The following is a 24,742-nucleotide window of genomic DNA, read 5'->3' on the forward strand; positions in this document are numbered from 1 at the left end:
GAACGAACGAACGAACACAGGAACCAGGAACGAACAAAGGATCAAATGAGAGAACGAAGAAAATAAAAAAACAAAAAAATTAAATAAAAAAACAAACCAAAGAACAAAATTTTGAGGGATAAAAGTCTAAAAATTACAATATTTTTTCTACACTTTGATTTTTTGTTCCATACTAATCCAGACATGCAACATACCAAAATAAACTTTTCCAGAAATTTTAAAGACCCATTGCTATCTGGCCAATAAATACCTAGAACAACAAAGCTGCTGGGAGAATTTTGGTTTGATTGAAGGGTCAAAATTTGAAATTTGTCAGATTTAATAGAGTTAAATGGCCCAACAAGAATCAGAACCAGTCAATGGAAGTAAGTGCAAAAAAAAAAAACTATACACACACACACACATATTATATATATATATAAAGCCGATAAGCAATTGTTACAAAATGGTTTATTTAAAACAAATGACTTTCTAGTAAATTATAGAGCAACATACCTCAAGAGTAGCGGAGCATTACCCAAACTCTCCTCGGTCTAAGCTAACCACTCTTGCTTCCTGCTATGAGTCTAACAGTTTAAGGTTCACTTACAGCACACGGGAACTGCAGTCAATCGAGGGAGAGGAGTTTATCGCTGCTACCGTTTTCTTGTTCAGACTAAAAGTGGTGTGACATGCCGCTGAGCTACAACACACACACACACACCGAAAGAAAAGGAGGAGACAAGACAGAGAGAGAACACACATGCAGGAGAATTTGAGCCTCCCCCTTTCTCTCTTTCTGATGAGAGATCTCTCCTCTCTTTGCTTTCTTCTTCCTCCTCTCCATTTCCCCCCCACACGAAGCCCTCAGTAATTTACTTGTTTACTTTCTCAGCGGTTGTTACATCACTGCCATTGAATACTCTTACTCAGCTTTCATCCATTCTCTAAAGCCCTTGTGATTTCCCCCCCATCCTATCTCTTCATCAATCCACCCCATTGCTTGTTGCTTTGAGAACTGGTCTTATTCAGAGACAGTTCAACCGTGGATGCAAACATGGGGGGTAGGCTATTAAAGATGGGGATTTGTGTGCACCGTCCGGCTCAATTACTTTAACCACACTACTCCTTCCTGGGAACTTGTTGACTGAAGCGCCACTGCATCAATAAAGCAGTGACCAGGGTAAACTCCATAGGTCACAATGGAAAATCAACTCTGAGGACGGCTCACTTACCCCCTAACTACCCTGAAACCCTTTATAGTTCCATTTAGAAAGACATAATGCCTCGTTTTCACCGAGTGGTTTGCCACGGGTTGGTGTGGTTTGGTACACAATTTTGTGTTTCCATTGTAAAAGCGGCCCATACATCAGAATTGTACCACATCATTCGAGGGGTTCAGTCAGCTGTAGGTCCATTGGACAATGATGTGGTATTGCTATGGTGGACCTATACAACAGTCCATTGATTTGGGGGAAATAAAAAATTGCTTGTGACAAACAAGACATTCTATCGCATCAAGTTTGTTGTTTTTCTCATATGACACAATGTTTAACACCTCCTGCCCAATGAGAGTCCAATTGGCGGTGGAAACCCAAATACGCTGGACCATGAAATAGTGTAACGAATAACACCGCTCAGTGGAAAGAAGGCGTAAATGTATGCTGTATTGCCATGGTTTCCATTGACTTGTTTCTTCTGTTGTAAAGTCCAGCAAACAAAAGCAGCATCCTTTTAAACAGATGCTTAGAACACTGCAATGCGTGGATGTGCCTAAACTTTCTCTACATGAAAAACATGAAGTTATTAGCTGAAGTTAGAAGGTATTATAGAAGTTGGCCTTCTATTGCCTGAAGAACATTTCTAGATTTACAGGACTACTGTCCCAGCAAGATCAAGAGTAACTCATACATGAGCTTATCTTTAGTCACATTGACGAAATTTAGCTCGTTTCATAATTGGCTATGCACTATGTTTTGTGGTGTAAAGCACATTGAACTGCCTTGTTGCTGAAATGTGCGGTAACACTTGATTTGAAGGGGTGTGCATGAGACTGACATGACACTGTTAAAAACATGACATAACATCTGTCATGAACATAAAGAAGTCTTTATAAATGTTTATAGTTGTCATGAAGGGTCATTCGGTAAATAATGACACTTAATGCAAAGTTGCTCTAAATGTTGGATTAAAAGTCCGTTAAAAGTGCCAACTTTGCATGATTTTGTAAATTATGATAATTKAATGCAAAGTTGGCATTTTTAATGGACTTTCAATGCAACTTTTAGAGCAACTTTGCATTAAAAGTGTCATTATTTACCAAATGACACTTCATGACAACTGTCAAACATTCATAAAGACTCCTTTATATTCATGACAGGTGTTATGTCATGCTTATGACAGTGTCGTGTCAGTGTTATACAAACCCCTTCAAATAAAGTGTTACCAAATGTGCTATACAAATAAACCTGAGGCTTCAAAAATATGTGCAGCTGCATCAAATAATTCTGCTTAATACAGTCTTGATGGGCAATAAAGACTCCACTCCCAGAATCTTTAGCTTAGCTGCATAATTTGCTCCCAGAGACCAATATAAAAACTTGGTCTGAAAATTGCCATATTTCCCTCAGGATTACAAAGCACTCTGACTGAAAGGTCACAGTCGGTCCGCACTAAAATACACATCTCCACCTCAATCAGGCTGAGCACTGGAGCCTCTCAATCCTGTGCTGTTCACCCTACGATCATAAGACTGTGCATCCACACAAAAGGAAAGTCTGACGCGTATGTCTGACAATGATAAACACAGAAGTGGTCCTGTTCAAGTAACCCCCATCCAACTTCTTAAAATCATTTTTGACAATCCAGCAGAAATGGATTGGATATTACGGAAATGCCTAAAGAGGTGACACTAGCGAAAGCTAAAGTTTCAAATTTATATCTGAAAGTTTGGAAGGAAAAGTTCATGCATCCTTTTCCTTCCATTTCACATTAACATACCTTGATCTATCTCACGGAATCCTATGATTTAGAAACATGACAAAAAAAACGGTTCAAATGGCATAAATAGTTCTTCAAGGCACAGCAAAGGCTGACTTTTCTATCAATTATGTCTAATAAGCATTCCTACTTATTTGCATCCCACTCTCCTGTCGAGTCACACTGAGGACATTAATTGCATTTTTTATTCACACTCACAAAGAAATAATTGTAATCTGTCAAACATTCTCCAGTCTGCTGACAGAGCGGTCTGTGATTCACATCATGAGACTCATTATTTTTGGAATGACACACACACACAAAAAAGCCTGCTTCTTCCACTCAAAATAGCAGAAAAAAACTAGTCATTCTTATATTTGCAAAGCTCATTTGCAGTCAAAAACCAGCCTTTAGAATTAGACTACAGTCTGTAGCTGTGGGCAGGAAACCCCCTGATGAGTGACTTTCAGTCTGTGACTTTGGATAGGTTTTCTCAAATACCAGAAAAACAGAAACATTTAGCAGCAGCTACATGATAGCAGAACAAAATCTATGAACAATTACTGGAAGAGAATAGCATTTTTTTGTATTTCTGTATAAACCAAAAGAAATGTGCAAAAAAAAAAAAAAAAAACAACTTAAAAACGCTGGTCAGAATAAAGTTATGAGTCATACCTCCCCGTTATAGAATACCAATAGAAAACTTGAGTCACACAGCACCACACTGGTTACCTACAACAATTTTCATCTTTGCTTGAATGCAAATTCGACTTCATATTCTGTAGGTTTTAGCAGATTTACAATATTGCCACTAGTGAAAGATTAGCTAAAAACCTCAACTAATTATTAATTAGGAATATAAGTTCAAAGGGATAATTATATTGAGGTTTTAGAGTTAGATAACACTATAGTCAAACATCTATTCACATGCTTCTGCAAAACAGTGCTTATTCATCCACTCAGTTTTCTCTCTTGCCTGTCCTCCACCCACCATTCTGGCCCAACAAGCTGATTTATCTGCCTAGAAAGAAATATTCTGAACATCCCGTCTGCACTGTTTTAAACATTGAATGTTAAAATATGCAACTGTGCCTACATTATCTGAATTTCACTCCATCAATTACGTGATAAGTGGTTGCATATTTTTCCAACTTTTTGTCCGCAGCATCTTTGCCATATTTACTGTTGGAGATACTGTATTTTTTTCTCCCCCTGCCCCGGCTCAATTAGACCAGTTTACTTCAGCAGAGAGAATGTCTCCAAAGTGGAAGCTTGTCAGATCGACTCCACCCCTCCCATTCCCCCAACCACTGATGTACAGAGGCTGACTCAGACTTGGTGTCTCGCTGTGTAACAGAAGCCTCAAGTCAATTTTTACATCTGGCTCCATTAGCCTCAGGACTATATTCCAGTTCCCTCTACAGGTCAGGCTTTGAAAAGGGAGGCTTAGTTTTAAGTTGGTGTTGCTAAAGAATGAGTCTTTAACTGAATCCACTGTGCAGCTCTACTTCTGACCCATAAAATGACAATGGAAAAGTCTCATCACAATATTTGGAAAACCTGATGTGGAATAATATTGGTGAATGTTGTGAAAACTACATACTAATAAATAAAATGTGTTAATTCATTTCTTTCTTTTGGCTTCATAGTCGTATCAGTGGAGGTTAGGAAACACAGCCACTCTTGAATACTTGTCTGTCTATGACTTCATAACACCAAATATAGCTTAATACGCATTAAAACGCACAGTGGAAACCGTTTTGGCAGAAACTAACAGCTACAGTCTTCCTTATCTCTGCTCTTGGAGGTCCAGCCAATCAGCACCAACTGCACTCCTGGATTGGTGGAGTGCACCAATCCACCAATGCAAGAGATATGATTGGTGGATTCCACTCCTTGATTGGTGGACTGACAAACGCCAGCCAATAGCATACCAAGTAGCATTGCTGCTAAAGTCTCAGTTTCCCAAGGTACATGTGCTTTAAAATATTCTACATATGTTTGACGTAAAAAAGAAAAAAAAATCTGCCAATAGGTGGATTTTTCGTGGGTAATTTGAAGTTCCACATAAAAATTTGCCAATAGGTGAATCCGTAAATAGTCAGGGGTCTGTTGCAGTCTATCCAGCTCATGGAAAAAATACAACATGAGATATCTAGCTCAGCATCAAGGTTTTATTGAGAAAGTTGCCAACTTGTGATGCTTTTGTATTAAAACACATTAGTTGTCCTTTCTCTTTGACTTGGCCAACAGTTTTTAATATCACTTCAAATACAGTAAATCTGCCACAGGTATAAAGAGCTTGAACACATGGTACTTACACAATTTGTGTAAGTACCATACAGCATACAGCAGTCAAAGCACGAAAAAACATCTTAAAACCACAAACTTCCTCTTCCTTTGCCAATGCTAGTTGGCAGATTTTTACAGAATGTTCCGGGTCTAAAAAAAAGAAAAAAGAAAAAAAGTAGATGTTGAGCCAGAACTCACAAAAGAACAGCCACATGATCATAATCACAGCTTCAGGGTACAGAAGATTATTCATTCCCCCCCACTAGGCACTGACAGAAATATGAACTTGGTTTTGATTGTGTGGATGTTTTCAAGGGGCTCTGGTTGGCGCAACGATTTGCACAAGCTCTTATTAAGGTGGACCAGAAGTGATAGAATCCCCACATACAGCCCAGGAAGTCAATTAGAAAAATGTATTCAAAAGTAAATCAACCCACATAGCTTTCAAACCAAATTAATTTAACCATCATCTGCAGATTAATTATCCACTGACTAAATTAGGAAGGGATGTAGGCAGGGGGGGAATGAGTTTGCAATATTGACACAGAAAAAGAAGAAGAAAAAAAAGCGTTATTAAAACTCACACCCACTTTCAGCCAGTGTCAAAGAGGGGAAAGTGCTTAGTTCTGCTCCCACTCAGCCTCATTGTGGTTGATTGAACAAAAAAGGCTGTAGGAGATGAATTCAGGACTAATATTACCTAATTTATCTGTCACCATAAGTCCCCATTATTCCCAGAAACGCTGCTGCTTAGGATGATGATTCAGATACATTGAGAAGTTTAAAAAGGTACATATTAAAAGATGTCTGACATTTTGGGATGTTACAAACTTTTAAATGTATTTTACAGGCATTGCATCTGAGGCCAACATAATACATTTAAACTACTGTAGAAGAAAAATTTGTTCAGTTTTTCTGTTTTATTGAAATAAAGCTTTGGACAATGTGGTGTAAAATTGTACAGGGAAATTTTGTTATTCCAGTTAGAGACTGAGACTGGATTCTTGGCCTTTTTTAATCCAAGTCACACTGGATGAAAAGCCTCCTAACAACTTTCACCTGGCTCAACGGCTTAATTCAATGGATGAGAACTCAGCGGCTCATCTCCATCTGAAGCACAAAGACACTGACAAAGATAGCAACATCTGAGATGATGAAATCGTCTCGGATCGTCTACTAACAATGTTTGTGACAATGACCTTAACAGTGATTTTATTGACCTTAAAAGCCCCAATAGTTTGCTTTGACAATAACTTTTAAGCCTGATGTGTCCAAACCATGAGCAGAACCCAATAAGTCTTTTAGTTAAGAAGTGAATGAAATCCAAATGCTTTCTAGTTACATACTAAAAGAAATTTTGAAGAAATTCATGAAAACTATACAAATGTTCTATATTTAGAACATGTAAATATGGGCTTACATGTTCTAACAACTTCCCCCACGTTTAGTAAGTTTGTTAACCAGATGTAATACGATCACGTGTACTTTTAGAAAAGCCAATGCTTTGCAAAAAATAAAACTCTAAATCTAACTAAGCCTTCAGAAAGATAAACAACTAAAAAAAGATTGTTTGCCTTTTAAAGATAGCTCGGCATTTGTAGCTTGTATCGTCAGCGCCCTAATACCAGGAAGTGTTAACTTTCCATCAAAATGCAGAACAAAGTGTGGATTGCCATGTCCTTTTTTATTTTTAGTCACCAGCTTATTCACCATCTCTGTTCTTTGGAAAGAGGATGTTGAACAGACCTGGCTGACCTTTAATCATCTGTAGGCAGAGTGGCCATCCTCCACCACCAGCTCACACACACGAGCTCTGAGACAAGTGTAACTATGTACAGCAAAGTTCAGTGTCTGTCACAGTCAGCCAGACAAGCTTGTGGCAGACTGAGAGTATTTGTACGTTAGACTCGTTATTAAGGTTCAGAGGGTACACTCGAGTAGCAGATAACGTGTCACAGATACCAGCAGGAAACAGAAAGCTTCTCCAATTTAGCATTAGAGCGTGGGGATTGAGCAAAGATCATTATCAATGTGTAGAAAGCAATAATGCAGGGAGGGAGGAGCGTTAGCTCATTATTTAAATTGGAATTTACTATATACATCTATATACAGTATTATAGCTGATAATTTGCTAAATTTATGTAAATACAGATGTACAAAAAGAAAAATACTTCCATGTGCAGAAACCACCAGATCCAGTTGTGGGGTAATGTACATCCAAGTTGTTTGTGTTGTCCACCAAAATATAGAAAGGTTACACTTTACTACAAAGTAAATATGGGCTCAAAGAGAAAACTGACTAGAATGTGGAATTAACTTTGGAAAGCCACTGATGCGAACCCAAAACATTAGAGATACTGTCAGTGAGAGAGAAAGAAAATCCAGAGTTTGTTAAATTCTCACGCACTAATGATCTCAGTAACACATCGTGTTTGCAAATGGGATCATGGCATTGGATAACTTTCAAATCTGTAGCATTCACTTCAGCCAAGTTGGAACCAAACTCTGCAAGGTGGACATGGAAGTTGAATGCTAACAGGTGATGCTAACCATGGCCTTTGCTGTGAGTGCTGTTACAGACTGCAGTTACTCAAATTAACTTTTAAACATATCAGTGAAGAATTTCATAATGACAATGGTAAATCTTGAAGAAGTTATTTAAAATATATTGCGATATATCTGCGATTCATTCAGGCTGTAAGACAGTGCAATACTTCAGTATAGTATGTTTTACCCTCTTGAGCTTTGAAACATAGCGGATTTTATTACTTAAACATAGCTCACACACAAATTACACATTTAAGCAGCTGTTTATTTATTTATTTTTAATGATCAACTAGTACCGTTTTTCTCTTTTCCCTAGAAACTTTGCATGTGGTGTTCAACAACCAAGATGTCAAACATTTTAACATCTCCTTCCGATACTGAACAGCAAATGTTATTGGATCATGTCAGTTATAGAACAAAAGGTTGATGTGGATTCTTCATAGTTACCAAACAGTTCGAAGTATTTCTCAGTCTAACTGTGTATTCAAATGAAAGTGTGGAGCTACTTACCAAAGTTGTCTCAGGCTCCAGTTGGGACTCAGAAGAGGATTCCATGCTTGTCTGTAACCAGAGTCAAGTCTGCCTATGCTGCGCTGATGACTGCATCTCTGTGGAGATGAAGAAACAATGTCTTACTACATGGTCTAACCGTAATGAAGTGAGCTTTGTAAAAGTAGAGTCAAGATTTTAGTTCTTTGTAAAACACCTGCTCTCAATGCTCCTAAAAGTTTGTTTGAGCCAAACTTCTGTCCGTTAATAAATGGCCCATTTCGACTGCACACCGAGGAGGATCTGAATCTCTGCCAGCTGGCTTCCCCAAGGCTTCCTGGAATATTTATTCTCTCAGTGCATCTTTTCCCATTGCTTTCACCTTTCTTCCCAGTAGTCACTTGAGCATGACAACTTTTAACCTTTATTAACTTCAACTTTATGACGTCTTGTCATTTTAACTGCTCAAATCCAACCGAATGTGGAAAGTTGTACAAAACTTCAAAATCACTCATAATTTCAGACAATTTTTACATACAGTAAAAATTGAGAGGGCTAACATATTCAGCCGCCTCTAGAGAACCTTAATTAAACAGCCCAAGGAACCATTTTAAGAAATTATTTCTGATTTTAACAATTAAAATTACATGTGAATAAGTTTATTCACGTGATAAGCCGTTAAAAACATGCAGCATCATCTTCTTCGTTTCTTTCGCCGGTTGTTCGCATGTCTCGTGTGATGTGGGAGAAAAAAGTTATTTTATTTGTGTGCTTCCATTAAGCAAATCTATTTTCATAACTGCAATTTGTACAGTTATATGGTAGATGAAAATACAGGTAATGCGACAGATTAGGTAAAAAAATATTTTTAGATCGTTGAATAGCATGTGGGCTGCACAGTAATGCAGTTGGTAGAGCTGTTTGTTGCCTTGCAGCAAGAAGGTTGTGGGTTCGATTCCCGGCCCCGATCTTTCCGCATGGAGTTTGCATGTTCTCCCTGTGCGTGCGTGGGTTTTCTCCGGGTACTCCGGTTTCCTCCCGCAGTCCAAAAACATGACTGTCAGGTTAATTGGCCTCTCTAAATTGTCCCTAGGTGTGAGTGTGTGTGTGCACGGTTGTTAGCCCCGTGTGTCTCTGTGTTGCCCTGCGACAGACTGGCGACCTGTCCAGGGTGACCCCGCCTCTCGCCTGGAACGTTAGCTGGAGATGGGCACCAACACCCCTCCCTGACCCTGCTAAGGGACAAGGGTGTAAAGAAAATGGATGGATGGATGGAGTAGCATGTTCAGTACAGACAGAAATCTAGTTACCAATTGGGGAGGAAAACTTGAAGATTCTTGTTGAAAGACGCACTCCGTCAAGACAAGTTTCTTCCAACAGCCCAAGCATCAAACTCAAAGATCAGCTCTTGAAACTTTGATCAACTTAAAACCACTAAATAGAAAAGAATTGGCCACCATCAGTTACAATTTGGCCAAGAAATTGATACCCGGTGTGGCAGAGTGAATAACAGACGGTATAAACAAGAAAAGGTCAACACTGCAAAATGTTCACATAAAGTTGATGCATTTGTCAATTAACTCTGAATGTCCTTAAAGTCATCCACCCGCATTAAAGCATGATTCTCCCAGCATTTCCGGTCATGTCTCACTGATAGTACATCACAAGGAGGTACTCGGCAGCTATGATCAGCATACAACTTCTCTGCTGTTCTACTTGAATCACACAACATCTGTTTAATGGTTTAATGTAGCAGTTTGCAACACTATGGTTTTAGTAATCTACTGTGTCCTAATAAAAATCAGTTGGAGGCATATATTCACCACACTAGTTGCAATAAATATTCTTTCAGGAAGTCGTGTTGGAGGAACACACTGGGCTTTCTTATTCAAGTTTTGGTTTGTGACACAGTGAGTGTTGAAGTGTGACTCCTGCTTTATTTGGGGTTTGAATTATTATTATCGTTATTGCGTGTCATTACGGAGCTGAACAACAGTTTAAATTTTCACCACTTTGGAAGCGGTGGCTGAACCAGCGGCAGTCAATTCCCGTTAACATCTGCTGTGCTGACTCCCTTCCTAAAGTTCACTCGGTCCGTTTCTGCCTGCAAGCAGGGACCACTCGGTTTGTTTTAAATTGTCCCACAGACCTCAGTGAGCCAACAGCTCTGACTCACTGCTGGACACTGAAACTGAGGGAATCCTTAGAAACCAGCAGAGAGCCAACCACTGCAAAAGAACAGTTGGCTGGTGGGTTTCTCTTTTGAGGCAGATGTGACAGAGCTGCTTCCAAAATGTTGATATTTAATCTCAACCATTGTAGAGCAATCACACTGCAAAGGAAAGCCTAATTACTATCGGAATTATGGTCCAATTAAGGAAATCATCATTCTCTAATTAGAGTCTCACCAACATCGACTTATGACTGTCAAGTTTTAAACATCCTGCAAAGATGAGGAAAACTGAAACATCTCAGAAAATATCTAATTTACTTCACGATCTTAAGAAGACTGAACTAGAGTCTAAATTTTTAACAACACCTTATGATTATGTAAACTTACAACTTTCTAATGCTACTTAAAAGGTGAAAACAGTTTCTGTAAATGCAGAAATGTGATTATTTAAACTGATGTATGCCCTGTGTGCATGTTTTTCTCTCAGACTAAAGGTAGTCTGATTCTTATTAGTCATTGAGGAGGGCTTCAGTGAGCTTAAACTAACTAATAGTATAAGAAATGAGTTACATCAATATTCAAACATTGCAAATTGTCACATTCCTAAAGACATTCCCATGACATTTTTGGCCAAAGTGATTTTTTTTTTTTTTGTCTAAATCACCGTAGGGCCAAAAAAGGGTGATTTCTTGGTCAAATCACTTCTGATGGCTTACACCATCATTCTAAGAAGGTTTGTTTTTACCATTTTAATCAAGAGAATATTGTTTGTTTTGTTGGAATTTGGAGATTTGGATTAGGTTACAGAACAGAATGTTGACAAGTACAGCTAATGCCAATAAAGTGCCACACCTTGTGTTTTTCCTCCATGTTTGTATTGACATTTGTTGTGTGCCAATTGTAGTTTTCTGGCTGATTACTGATCTGTAAAAAACCTGACCTGCCGATTCGGATTTTAGCCGATGTAAAGGCTACTTCATATCCTGTTAAACCAATTAAGATCCCTATGAACTGAATATTAAACAAGATCCAAGGTGTGGCGATGAATTTCAATCCAAAGTATTTTCCATTGGACGAAACTTCATCCAAGTATCCCTTCTACATATCGGAATAACATACATATCAATACAAAATGATAGAGGCCTAGACTTTAACAAACATTACGGTTTTATCAACCTGCACGTTATGCTTTTTATGGTTGCAAATATGTAACTTTATGATAAATTTCAACATGCCAGAATTGAGGAGTAAATGCTTCAATGAATGTTCCGTAATAAAAAGACAAAGATTAGAAGAAGGAGAGCTGGTCCAATCTTCTGGGTGTCCCAGTTTGATGATGTACTCAGGGGAAAGACATCTTTAAAGAAAAATTAAACCATGTAGGTCAGAGAGAGTGGAATATTAATCAACCGAGCCTTAGGGACAGACGACTGCCTTTCAAGTACAAAGAGGATTCAAGAATATCCACAAGAATAAGGTTTGCTTTTTATTCCCAAGTGGGGTTTTAAATGAACAAACTCTGACTCTGCATAAAGGAAACCAAAACAGGGATAAATGGGGATTAATTTTAGGGATACAATATTAAAACAATGCATACCCCTGGCTTAAAAGGTTGAATCTAATTTAGAAAAGCTTTGTACCAAAAAAATGATTTACCAAGCCAGTCTTTGCTATCTCTACACTAACAGAGCATGTTTTAATAAGATCTTTATGTGGCAGAAGACCTAGTGACGACTAGATTCTTTAAATCCTCATTGACAAAAGAAATTACATCGATCTTGGTATAATAATGCAAGTTCGCTCTCTCAGAGACCTATAAACTACAACTAATTTTCTAAGGAATTCTCCACAATGGACTTAAAGACATTTTTAATGTCCACAATAAAACAAGACAACCAAAACCAATGAATAAAAAGGAAATAAAAACCACACACAATTGAAACCATGCTGAATATGGATTATGCAGTCTCTCTGAACAAAATCGCAATTCAAAAAATATCAGAATTTAAATTATTGAGCTCATTTGAATTGATAATCAAATTAATAGTTTGAACATCAAGAAAAACACAGATTTCAGCAAAAATTAACGAATTGAGCATCAAGACGTAACCATAGGGACCAGAATCCAACAACGTAATAGGCCTTTCCAGAGCAGTGAGTGATCACGCTGGAGGATGAGGCATCAGGCTGTTCAATAAATTGTAAAAATTCTTTGTACTTGCCAATGTTATTTCTACAAAACTTATCTACTCTAATAAATGACACTAAAGAATCAAACTCGGGCTTTCCAACAACATAAGGTTCATCACCAAGATCCTTTTTTACAATGAAGGAATAACTGATGAGATCCAGATTTTCTTTTTTTTTTTTGTATGTGAAGTCTGGCTGGACGATGTGGTTGAAAAACTTGTGTGGCGAAACCTTAAACTGCTGCTGCGCAAGTTACTCAACAGATCGCTGCTAGGTAACCAAAGAGCGAGTTGGTTGATGCCACCCACCTCGCTTAGCTCACTGTGAGAGGTTGAGAACAGAAACCCTTTCCTCTGCCTACATCTCCCAAAATGCTGGATCGGAGTTCAGTGAATATTCTATGAATATTGTAGCAGATGTATCATCTATTGATGTTGATCATGTGTTTATTGTAACTGATTTATTGTCCAGCCCTAATGTGAAGTTCATATTATTTATTGTTAGACATCCACATAACAAGTGAGCCTGAAAATGCTTTAAAAATCATGTGATTCAGACATCTGTGGACGCAATTGCTGATCAGGTGGAGAGCGCTGGGCTCACAGGACGTCAAGGACACCTCACACTGTTCATTCCTGTGATGAGAGAAAGAATGGCTGTCCTTCAGATTTGAACTGACTGTTGGCTGATAACACGCAGAACAGAGAGCGAAAGGAACATCACAGCAAACAAGGCGACAGCTCAACTACAGCGCTGCTAAATGAAAATGTGGATGACGCATGCAGCTCCAGTGGAATACAAGATGTGTGTTTGTGTTGCCATACCTTTTGCAAAACAGGAAGAAAAAAAAATAGGGGGAGATACGAGGCTACGGATTTGAGCTCAACTATGCAGACATTTCCAAGATAACCTCTGATGGATTTGAGGACGTCGGAAGGAGTTGCACAGACACAAAGGTCACCAGTGATATATCTGTAACCTGAGAATGACCTTAAAGCAGAGCGGGACGACAGCCCCTCAAACACACACAATTCAAAGACATACAGAGCATTTATCCCACGGCAGGATGCAACTTCCCTGCTTGACAATCTCTTGTTCTGTCACAGACACATTGTGATATCACCTACCAGAGAGCCAATGCCAGGCAGACACAGGGAATTCTAATGAGAAAGCAAAGCACATAAAAACAGAGGCTGTTCGGCGCAGCTAGCACGTGTGGAAGAGAACAACAAGGGAGAGGGCTGGGGGGGAGAGACCTACCTTACGAAGCTCGGACCGCAGAAAGCACCATTATGTCCGGAGACGGACGAACAGAGGAAGAAGAGGAACCTCGAGATGACATCATGTTTTTCACCCTCCTCCTCTGATATGTAGGCTATTGCTGCAAGCCTGCCGGTGTCAGCGGAGGAGCAGCAGCAGGCAAAGCTCCCTCTCTCAGTATGTGTGTGTGTGTGTGTCCCACATGTAAAGCCTCCGCTGCACCTCTTATTAAAGCAACAGGCATAGCTAAAGTGTTGCTGCGTCTTGTTGAAAATCCCACGCGTACTTATAAGAGTGGTCAGGCAGGGTTTGAAAAGTCCGAAGAGGGTCTTGGGCCTTGGACCATCTTACAGCTGAAACAATCAATCTCGATTAATCGATGATTAAAATAATCATCGATTAACTGGAGCATACAGACTCAGAAAAAAATCCATGTACTGAAAAAAACGACATACAGTACTTAGAAAAATAAATAAGTCAAAACTGTCTATAGTCCTGCCTTCAAAGGAAAAAAATGTTTCATAAAAATCTTTCTTCACTTAAAAAATTTAAAAATGTTTTTTTTGTTGTTGTTTTTAATAAAAGCACTTTTGTCTGTAGACATGTTTCATCCAAAACACCTACTGTAGCTTAGTTTTAGCTTCACCCGGTTTAAATTCACTAAAGAAGTGGTATATTATTGCATTTTAGCCAAAATATGTCTTTCTTTATTTATACAAGGAATGATGTTATTTATTCATTTAATGATTACTGATAGAATAATTGGTTACTAAAACAATTCTTAGTTGCAGCCTTAAACCGTATAGAACCATCAGGTTCAAAAAATCCAAGCTTAACAAAGTAATAAAAAATAATTACGTTTCTATGCTTTTCAGCTCTTGGGGCAAATCACCTAAACCTAAAATTTGCAGAAACGGTTGCCTCCTTTAAATCAGGGCTGAAAACATTGCTGTTTCCCACAGCTTCCCTATAAAGGTCACAGATCAATTATTTTGATTGCATTTTAGATACCGTATTTTCCGCACTTTAAGGCGCACCTAAAAACCTTCGATTTCCTCAAAAGCCGACAGTGCGCCTTATAATCCGGTGCGCCTTATATATGGACCAATATTGAGCCACAACAGGTCTAGTAACTACGGTAAGCAGCCGCCGACTTCATTTTCCCCCGTAGAAGAAGAAGTGTGCGGTGCATGCTGGGATAGTTGTCAGAACGCTGGTTTGTTAATAATAATACATTTAAAGCCGGGTGGGGGGAGAGACAGAGACTGCGGCGGCAGCGTGTCGGTTGGTCTGTTTTACGCAGAAAGCAGTTGGGCACAATATCGCATCACAGTGAGTGAAACAATGACTGGGGCAGCCTACTATATAAAGTACTCGAGGACCACTTCTTTACAAATGTGGATGTGTAATAATAGAGTACGGAACAAATTGGCAACCCAAACTGAAGCGTCTATTCTATGCGCCCTATATATAAAAAAAGTTTTAAAATAGGCCATTCATTGAAGGTGCGCCTTATAATCCGGTGCGCCTTATAGTGCGGAAAATACGGTACTCTGTTTTTTTTAATGCATTATATTTTGTGATGCCAAAATATTACTATTATTTTAATATTTGTCTGTTAAACCCAGTTCCTTTATTTTTCTGTGAAGCAATTTAAATAATTGTGTATGAAGACTGCGGCACAAATAAACTTGCTATTTCTCCACTTACTGGGTCACCATATTAAATGTGTACTGTAGACGCTGTTTGCTTACTACGTCTGCTAAGCTGATCCATTAGGGTAAATTATGATACCAGGATACCAGGTTTCCCTTTTAAAGGACACTCAGGCATGTGACCAGTCAACCAGACAAAACACGTCTATGGCTGGTATTGCACACAGTGAGTTGGACACTGGAAGGCAAGCTAAACACAGCAGTGTCAGGCTTAAAAGATGAAAAACATAAAAACCTACTAATTGGACAAATGTTGCAAATCCACAACATGGACTAGAATTTATGCTGTGTGGCTTCCAACCTTTAAACTAGTGTCAACTGTATTTGAAAAAAAAAAAAAAACAATAAAAAATAAAAATAATATAATAATAATTTCAGCATGTTTCTTTTCAAAGTGTAATTTTGACTAAGATAGCAGTTCAGCCGAAAAAACTCTCTTGCAAATATAATTTAGAAAAAACACATTACCTTCTATTAACTATTTGATTATTAACCCTCCTCAAAGGAAAGAAAGATAATCATGTAAATCTGTGTGAATCTTTTTCATAATCTCTCTTTGGATTATCTCAAATAAAATTACATGGTCCTAAGGAGCCTCAAGCGTCTCCCCTTTAAGTATAGAAATCTAAGATTAATAATTACATATTGGAGAGCAGAAAATTAGCTGGGGCACATCTACAGTAATTAAAAATAGAAGTATTCTGATATGATTGCATGAGTTGGGTTTTTTATTTTTTGTTGTATTATCATGGCAGATTTTCCTCCCTCACTCTCTATTATATGTGTTCATCCATCTAAAATATTCTTTCGCAACAGTTTAATCGTAGTGTAATTGTATTTATTAAAACATACATTTCCTTTGATGCTCCTTTTAGTAATGACTGAAAGAAGCAGTGAGTCAACCGGGTGTGGAGATGAAGGAAATGTAGCCTAAGGGACTAAAAGTTCAGTACATGCCTCACCAGTGTTGGAAAAATGGCAAACTACTGTAGTAAACCTGGTGGTAAATGTTTGGTTTTGTCAAAGTCTTTAAATGTTTGAGTTTACAACACAACATGCTGCACAATTCTGAAGTAGAGGTAAAATTATGTAATTTGGCTTTAAAATTACAAAATAAAAAGCTGAAAAGTGTGTGTATTTGTATGACAGTCTTGAGTCACTACATGTGAAAGTTCATTGCTTCTGTTGCCTTTAACAACATGTCCAAAGATTGTACAATATAAAGATGTCAAATAAGATAAGAACCAAAATAGATCCTTGTGGTACACCATCAGATATGGAGTTAAACTCTGAGTTATTTCACAACCTTTTTAAATGACTGTTCTTCAAAATCAACTAATACATTTGTGCAGTACTGTTAAGATCATATATTTGGACATTTTCATGGAAAATCCACTTCACTGGGTTACTATGGTTGATTTACAATTTCCAAATCCTCCAATTAACAAAGGGATGAGTTCAACCAGACAGAAGAGAAACTTATGTTTTTAGTGGCTTTAGTCATCATGATACCGCATGCTAGCATCTTGCAAAATGAACTCTTGCTAAACACCACAAACTGTGTCAGAACAAGAGCTTAGCAAAACAACACTTTGCTATCCCACAGTATCAAATAGACTCTTCAAAAGCAACGCATTGTGCAATCCTAAAGGAGCTGCAGCTGTGCACAGCGCTCTGGTGCCTGACTGAGACAACTAGGATGCAACACAGCAGAACACCAACAGAACCTAGAGTTCCTGAGAAAGTCCTTAGATTCAAAAATATCAATGAGTCAGCTATGAACTGAAACTGTATCGGGGCTCATGTGACGCAAAACCTAAAACCTACCAAGATGAAAGCCATTATTGAAAGGAGGCGGTTTGCTACAAGTCAACATAAGTCATGGGAACAAAGTGTAATGGCATCCGTGCTGCAACGTTGAGAACAACGACACTAAAGATACAGCTGGAGATGCACTGGTTTAGATCAAAGTGTTTGAATGGCTCAATCCAAGTCCAAACCTCAATCCAATTAAGAATCTATGAATGAGAGAGGGCAATTATCCAAAGTGGAATGGGCACAAATATCAGTCTAAGGACATTTGTCCCCCCCAAAGCTGTCACCAAAACACTTTTCAGATTCTGATTTGTAAAATCCGTTTTAAACAATGCGCCATTTTCCTTCCACTTCACAATCATGCACTACTGTGTTCAAGTTTGAATACAGAAGCTGGCTCTGATTTTATAGACAGAAGCACTTGTGCCAACATATGAATAACACAATAAGATACTGCTGCCATTAGATTCAGTGAAACTAATTCAGATACCTCCTCCAGAGGATTGCTATGATCCGTTTCAAACGGCACCATCTGTCCAGCTTTTAATCACCACTGTTGGGTTTTATTTGCCTTTTGGAAACAGCCTTGTGTAATGTCTGACATGTCCACAGTCTGAAGGTGGGTGTGGTCATTACAGGCTTGGCGCACCTGCCTGTGTTTCCCACAGAAACTTTATTTGGGTGGGTCGTTTGTTTTCCCACAATTTCAGCTCATAACAAACAAAAACACTCCCATAACGCATCCAAATAAACGCTTGCAAATTCTTATTTAAAATAAACTTTCTACTGATTATTTCACCTGATATGTATTAAGTTTAGACAGCTGTAGAGTGAAAGTGTGGTTTTGTAGCTGTAGCAGCAGTGTTACAGCTATGTTGAAAAACAGGATTTCATTGTGAGAGGTGAGGCTGGGCTCTGACTCACTGCCGTAATAATTTAACTTGTAGAAATAACTGTTAAGAAGCTTTTCACTTCTTCATTCTTCAGCCTGAGATTTTCCGAATGTGGTTCCGGATACTTCTGAGAGGCAGAAATTAGTTTCTCTTTTTTTTATCTAGAGACTACACACACAAGAGCAACCTGTTTAGCCTAAACTATACAACAGAGTTCAGAGTTCTCTAAAACTTTTAATCAACCAGGTCTCAGAACTCGCAGCAGATGCTGGTACGGTACATCATCGACTTATTAAAATATCGTCTGAGTGAATAGCCATTTGAGAGGTCTGACCTGACGACAAATTCTAGTTGATTCTCATCCCTCTTAAAAAGCTAATAAGATATTATCATGGCACTCAAAAATATATGAAAAGTTGTCAGTTTAATTCAACAATACTTTATTTATTCCAAGAGGAAACTAAATTTTGTAACTCATATCATCTAAGGACTTTCTCCCACATAAAACAATAAATGTATAGTTAACTAAGACAAAGCAGTCTTCCCTAAAGAATGTAGACCCTGCCCTTAAGTCTGCCAACATTCACAAATCCAACACCTTGAATGACAAACAGAGAGGTGGAAAGCTCTACAAAAGCAAATTAACAGCAATAACTTTCGGTATGCTCACAGCCTCACGAATAGACATGTCCTGACGTCTTGCATTTTCAATTCAAACGCCGATCCGATTTTGAATTCAACACTGGTTGGTCAAGGATTGGCGGCAATCATGTCCTATAATAATTGTCTTATTATGGTCATCAGCACACTTCTCTGCATTCTGTAGTGGTAACTAGTGGATACGCGAGGGCATACCGTCACCCTCACTGTGAGTGTGCCCAACATAATGACCCCTTGCAAGACATGAAAACCTACGAATATGACCTTTTTCTAAGTCAGCAAGAGTCTGCTAATGCCATCTAATGCCTCTGTTTATTGGCATCCGGTCAGTGTTGTGACTGACTGCCTGACTGCCGGATGCCGTCTAGCAGCGGCGCATCATTGGTGACGCCACAATAAATGCCCTTTGGTGCTGGCTCCTTGCTAATGAAACAGAATTTGTGTGGACTGTGTGTTGATTTTTTTTTTTTTTTTTTTACATAAATGAGTGTTTCTAACCAACTCCGTGGGTATATTAAGAAACTGGTAAATTCTATTGACATTTTTAAAAAGCTTTCTTTTACTGGTAGTGTTGCTTGGTGACTGAGGCTTTGAATGTGCAGCATGACTAAAAAAGCTCAATAAAAGCTCAATCTACTTAAAGTTACGGAACCTGTATTTTTTTTTCTCTTTATTTCCTTAAACAGACCACTAATTCTTTTCTAATGCTACAAAGTATTGCGTTTCCTTCTTCCAATTTTCCCTCGTCTTTCTTTTCTCAGGCATGTTTATTTCTGTGGTTCTTTTTCACGTTCCTCCGACGCCTTCTCACGTCCTCGCGTGCATTTCCTTTTCATTATGCAAATAAGGGAAGCTGTTAAAGTGCCTCAACAGATGATTTTTTTAATTTTAAGTCATAATGCACAAACCCTTCGCAAATAAGCACCATACAGAAAAACTAATCATGAAAATGCAACTTCTCGTTTTCACTGGGACCACTTCCGTTCTCACGATTTCTTAATCTGTAAAACACAGCGTTGTTTTTTTTGTTGTTTTTTAATAAAGCTAGAACAACAAGCAAAGAATTAGCTTTGAAGAAATTTTTGAAGCAGTGGCTAATGCAGTCTCTGTTGCAATGTTTTACATTAACTCCATCATAGGTTCTGAAAGAAGACCTCCCTCATTTGCTTTAAGTAAATGGGAATGTGAAAGAGGGGTCAGAGGAATGTAACAAGAAAACAGAAATACATAAACAGGCTTTTTAAAAACAGAAAAGACGGAAGCAGGAAATGCTAATGACATAAATCAAACATATCTGTAGGCCTCCCATAGTGAAGACGTGTACAAAGCAGTCAGATAAGTTCATCTTTTCTTACAAAAGCATTATGCTACATTAAAAAAAAACTGATTTTTTTTTTTTTTACGTTATACTTTGCCTGGTCTTTCCACTATGTTTAGTTTTAAGAATTGTGATATGAAGTAAGTTAAACTCAGCTAAGACCGAACCGGAGCTTTGTAGAAGATGAGACTAATTTGGAGCCCCAGTCCGGGTGAATGTGGAAGAAAGGATTACTACAGCTGACCCCGACCCATTCTCAGATTCACATATTTGCAGATTTTGGATTTGTAGAACGTAACTCCAAATTATTTGTAGAAAATTCACCTATTTTTGCATTTCTTTGTTTTATCAAAAGTATAAATAAATAAACACAGCTTGCGAAGCTGAAATATTTTGATTCAATGCTACTTAACACAAAGCAGCCAATCCTGGAGCATCATTCATTTTGTTCTTTGGTGCTGATTGGCCCCCAAAAGCGAAGATAAAGCAGACTGTAGAATTTAGCCACAGAAATGTTTTGAGAGTCTAATGAGGACGGACAGTCCAGGTAATGTGCTGAGACACGACAAACAAGCCTTGAGGTGCCCATAGCCCAACAATACCGCCTCCACCTTCACCCTGTAAGATTGTATACGTTAGAAACCGAGCTAATTAACGCTCTGTTTGTTCAGTGTCCTTGGACACATGAGAACTGGTGAAAGCAAAGAGACGCTGGGATGAAAAGTTGGTTTTATTGGAATTTAAGCAGCTGTTTAAATCAGTACGGCTTTGCTAACCTTCTGGAGGGGGTTGGGGCGCGAGGAGGCTAATAAAGGCGGTCACTGGGGGAAAGACAGGCTGAACTGTGTTCTGGTTCGGGTGCTGCTGTCTGGGAAATCAACGTTGGCGTGAAGCGCGAGGCAACAACTCCTCGAGCACATCTGGCATTTGCCAGAACAAATGGATCCAATCAGCCAAACACAGCCAGCGGCTTGAGCGTCCCAGCAGGAGAGATTATCCTCGACCAACGCATCAGCCTTGGCATTTCGATAACCTCATAAGCTCAAAGATTTAGTTACGATCCACGCAAAATGCTCTGGAGACAGAAGAGATGAGGTCTGTTGTGGAGGGGTTGTTTTCTTCTTCGACAATGGAGATATTTTTCACATAAATATTAGATTGAGGACAAAAACGTTTCCCTGATTGTTGGATCCTGCTGGCATCACATGACTGAATTATCTCCTGAGTAAATCCTGAAAAAGCTTCTTTGTATTTGAATCAGGTGTGAATATTAGGACACATATTTAAAATAATAGTATATCTTTCTATCTTGCCTAATTAACCTAGAATTTATCTACTACGACACATTCATAATGTACTGTATCGCAGGAGTTTTATATCTCCAATAAAAACAATCCTCCAGTTAGCTAGCTAGCTCACCCAAGAAGAACTAGCTTGTTTGGTAAGCTTGTTTTACAGCTTCTGTTTAACTTCCCGACTTTGAATTCAGGTCAACTTACAAAAAAATTACTGAAATAAAAGCCTGTTTTTTTAAGATATTTTCTGTCACTTGTAATTTTTTAAGGACAAAAAAAAAAATTCAAAAAACGATTGAGATTTTATTTCAAAGCCGTATCACCCAGTCTCATCTCCAGGAAATTATTACTAATCATATATCTGCATTTCCCTTGATCATATATTTGCACGTACTGGAAATATGAAATTAAATTTGCTTCATGGAGACATGCCAATTACAAAAAAAAAATCACATTTTTCTATTTAAAAAAACGTTGCGCTCGGTTGTGATGGTTTTTCAGCTGTATCAAAATTGGTGTATTTCGCAACCTGATTCATGTGTGATTTTAATTGCATTTCTGATTTAATGAGAACGCCACAATTGCAAATTGTGTCTTTTCGACATTAGCAAATTGTCGACAAAGTTTTGCGCACATTTGTAATGGAAACACAGTTAGTGATTCTGGTTTGATCGTGATTGCTGTCAAAAATTGACAGTAATTTAATTTCACAACTGTCAAGAAATCAACCCTGAGCAGAAATGTCGATTTTTATCCAAATATTAGGAGAAATATTACAATGGTACAGTGGTAAATGTGGGTTGATACATCAACAGCAGTAGTTGTTGAACAAGGAAGAGATTTGCACCTGAGGCCCATTTATCTCCTTCTTCCATTTCCTTATCACTTAAGCGCCTCCATATCTATATCTGATGTGATAACAGTCCATGCTACTTTTTGGCAGCCAACCAAATGCAACGGATTATTACGTTTTACAAAACAGTGATGGCATCCAGAGACCCTAGTTTGAACTCTGAATGTGACCTTCAGGCTAAGGTGATCAGCAAACGCTTGTTTCACATGACTGCATGTCATTTTGAGTAAGCACTTAATCGGGATCATTCCTGAATATTGATGTGCATGTAAACACACCTTCTGATGCTACACAATCCGATGACTTCCATGGAAAAATAAAAAGGTCCACACAAGTCACACATAAGGCCTGCAGCTCAGCAAACAATACATTTATTTATTACTTATTAATAAATAAATACTGCAAGAGATTATTTATACAAGCATGACAACCGAGGCCTGTTACAATAACAAATTTTGCTGATAAATTCTCCTAGAAGTTATTGCAATAAATGATATTGTTGTCTTGAGACCATTTTCAGTTAACATAATGGTAATGGCATAATAATGATGCGAGAATACATACTCAAAGATCAAGAAACTTTAAATTCTATTGAGAATGTAACACTGGAACTCAACAGCATTTCAAATATCCAATAAGCAACAAATGAAATGAATCATGAAGTCTCAATAAACAAAATTGTCCTTCAAAAAAAGGGCAAGCTGAGATAAATGCACCAGTTTTTGGTACAAAGAGAGAAAGAAAAGAGAAAAAAAATAATTTACGCAAATGGAAATTGAGTTTGTTTTAATTTATTGGGTGATTAATTAATTTATTCTTATTGCAGACTTTGATGCACTGACATGATCTATAGGCCTGACATGATCTAGGCCAACTCTGAAGTGTCTTAAGGAGTCAAAAATGCCCTAAAATCCTTATTAAGGAACTCGTCTTACACATAGAAACATGAATCAACTAAATAATTGAATTTATGCACATTCAGCTGATTTAGCAAAGAATTACTTATATGAAATTTCTGCAAACGTCATCTATTCCAGCGTCTTTCCATACGGCAAGCGGTGCACTCGGCATAATTAATCAGCTCCGGTTATGCAAGTTCACATCCAGAGGTAAATACTCCACTAAAGACCTATTCTCCATGGCAACCAGACTCCTAAAAAACACATTTCCTTCATGACTTGACATCAACTGATCTCAAAAGGCCAAACACTTAGAGGAAGTGAGCACATCCGCTGTCAACACAGAGTTGCATCTTTCCTCTCTGGTTAGCCTATTTTTAAACACACACAACCCACAGCAAAATGTTTTCTTCCAACATCAGCTTCTCTGCTGTTCCAAAACACAAGACTTTATTCAAATTCGAAGCTAAGCGTGCGGCAGCGGGGCGGCGCCATGGCTCTGACGCCAGGGTTGAGCGGAAACTCCATTTAACTTGCAAATGAGCCGGGAGCTCTTGTGCCCTTCTGTTGCTCCCTGCCAACAAACAGAAGTTCAGTCTGGGATGACCCGTTTCGGTTTTACGTGCGCAAACAAGCAGCGAATGGAAATATGGAAATGTTGGACAAAAAACAAGAGTTGGGCACGGGCAAAACAGTGGAAACTTGTCATCTAAATTACCGTCAACTTTTTTTTTTCTCCCCCCCCACAAAGAAACTCTTTATGCTGATGGATTTGATTCATTTTCAGCAAATTAGCTCAGAATAATTCTGATTGGGCAGAGAGTGTCTGAATATCAAATTTGTCTGGACTGTGACTAGGCCACGAAGATGTTCTGATCTAAATTATTTCATTATAGTCTAGGGCAGGGTGAAAAATTTATTATATCAATAAATCAAATTTTCTGGTTTTCAGGATAATCTGGATTTTTTGTTCCACAAAGGACCATCTTGTTTAGCATCGTGTTTTACAATTTTTTTTTTTTTACTTTGAATTTGGGTGAAATCACAAAAGAAATTATTGAAATAAAAGCCAATTTTTTTGTATATTTTCTGTCATTTGTAAATAAATCTTTCAAAAGAAAAAAAATTTGGATTTGGTATTGGATTGTTGCCCCTTTACCCCAGTCTCAAGTCTTTTTCAGCCTCTTGAAACTACTTTCTCCAAGTATCGTCCTTTATTTATTTTGTTTCATCATCAGAATTTAAATGTCTGTCACGTCTACATGCCCTAGATTAAATAAAAAAAAATAACTGTAAAATATATATTTTTTTAATCCTTCACCACACTTCACCCATTAACATTTGTGGTTGTCAGGTGATAACATGCAGAATAGTTACCGTGGTAA

At 38.1% G+C, this 24,742-nt stretch overlaps 1 protein-coding gene across 9 annotated transcripts in view; it reads right to left on the reverse strand.

Moving 5' to 3' along the window:
* The window catches only part of osbpl8 (oxysterol binding protein-like 8), a 66,095-nt gene that overhangs the window by 40,456 nt on the left and 897 nt on the right, over nucleotides 1-24,742 (reverse strand). For 4 of the 9 annotated variants that reach the window (XM_008401356.1, XM_008401352.1, XM_008401357.2 and 1 more), the window contains exon 2: nucleotides 8,308-8,405. In XM_008401356.1, the coding sequence (XP_008399578.1) occupies nucleotides 8,308-8,352 (45 nt within the window). In that variant the 5' untranslated portion in view covers nucleotides 8,353-8,405. Of the gene's footprint in view, nucleotides 1-589; nucleotides 666-8,307; nucleotides 8,406-13,909; nucleotides 14,083-24,742 lie in introns of those variants that run through there. The other 5 variants (XM_008401353.2, XM_008401359.1, XM_008401361.2 and 2 more) reach the window with 5 other exon arrangements.

The sequence above is a fragment of the Poecilia reticulata genome, linkage group LG23, assembly GCF_000633615.1.
Source record: "Poecilia reticulata strain Guanapo linkage group LG23, Guppy_female_1.0+MT, whole genome shotgun sequence".
Lineage (NCBI taxonomy): Eukaryota > Metazoa > Chordata > Actinopteri > Cyprinodontiformes > Poeciliidae > Poecilia > Poecilia reticulata.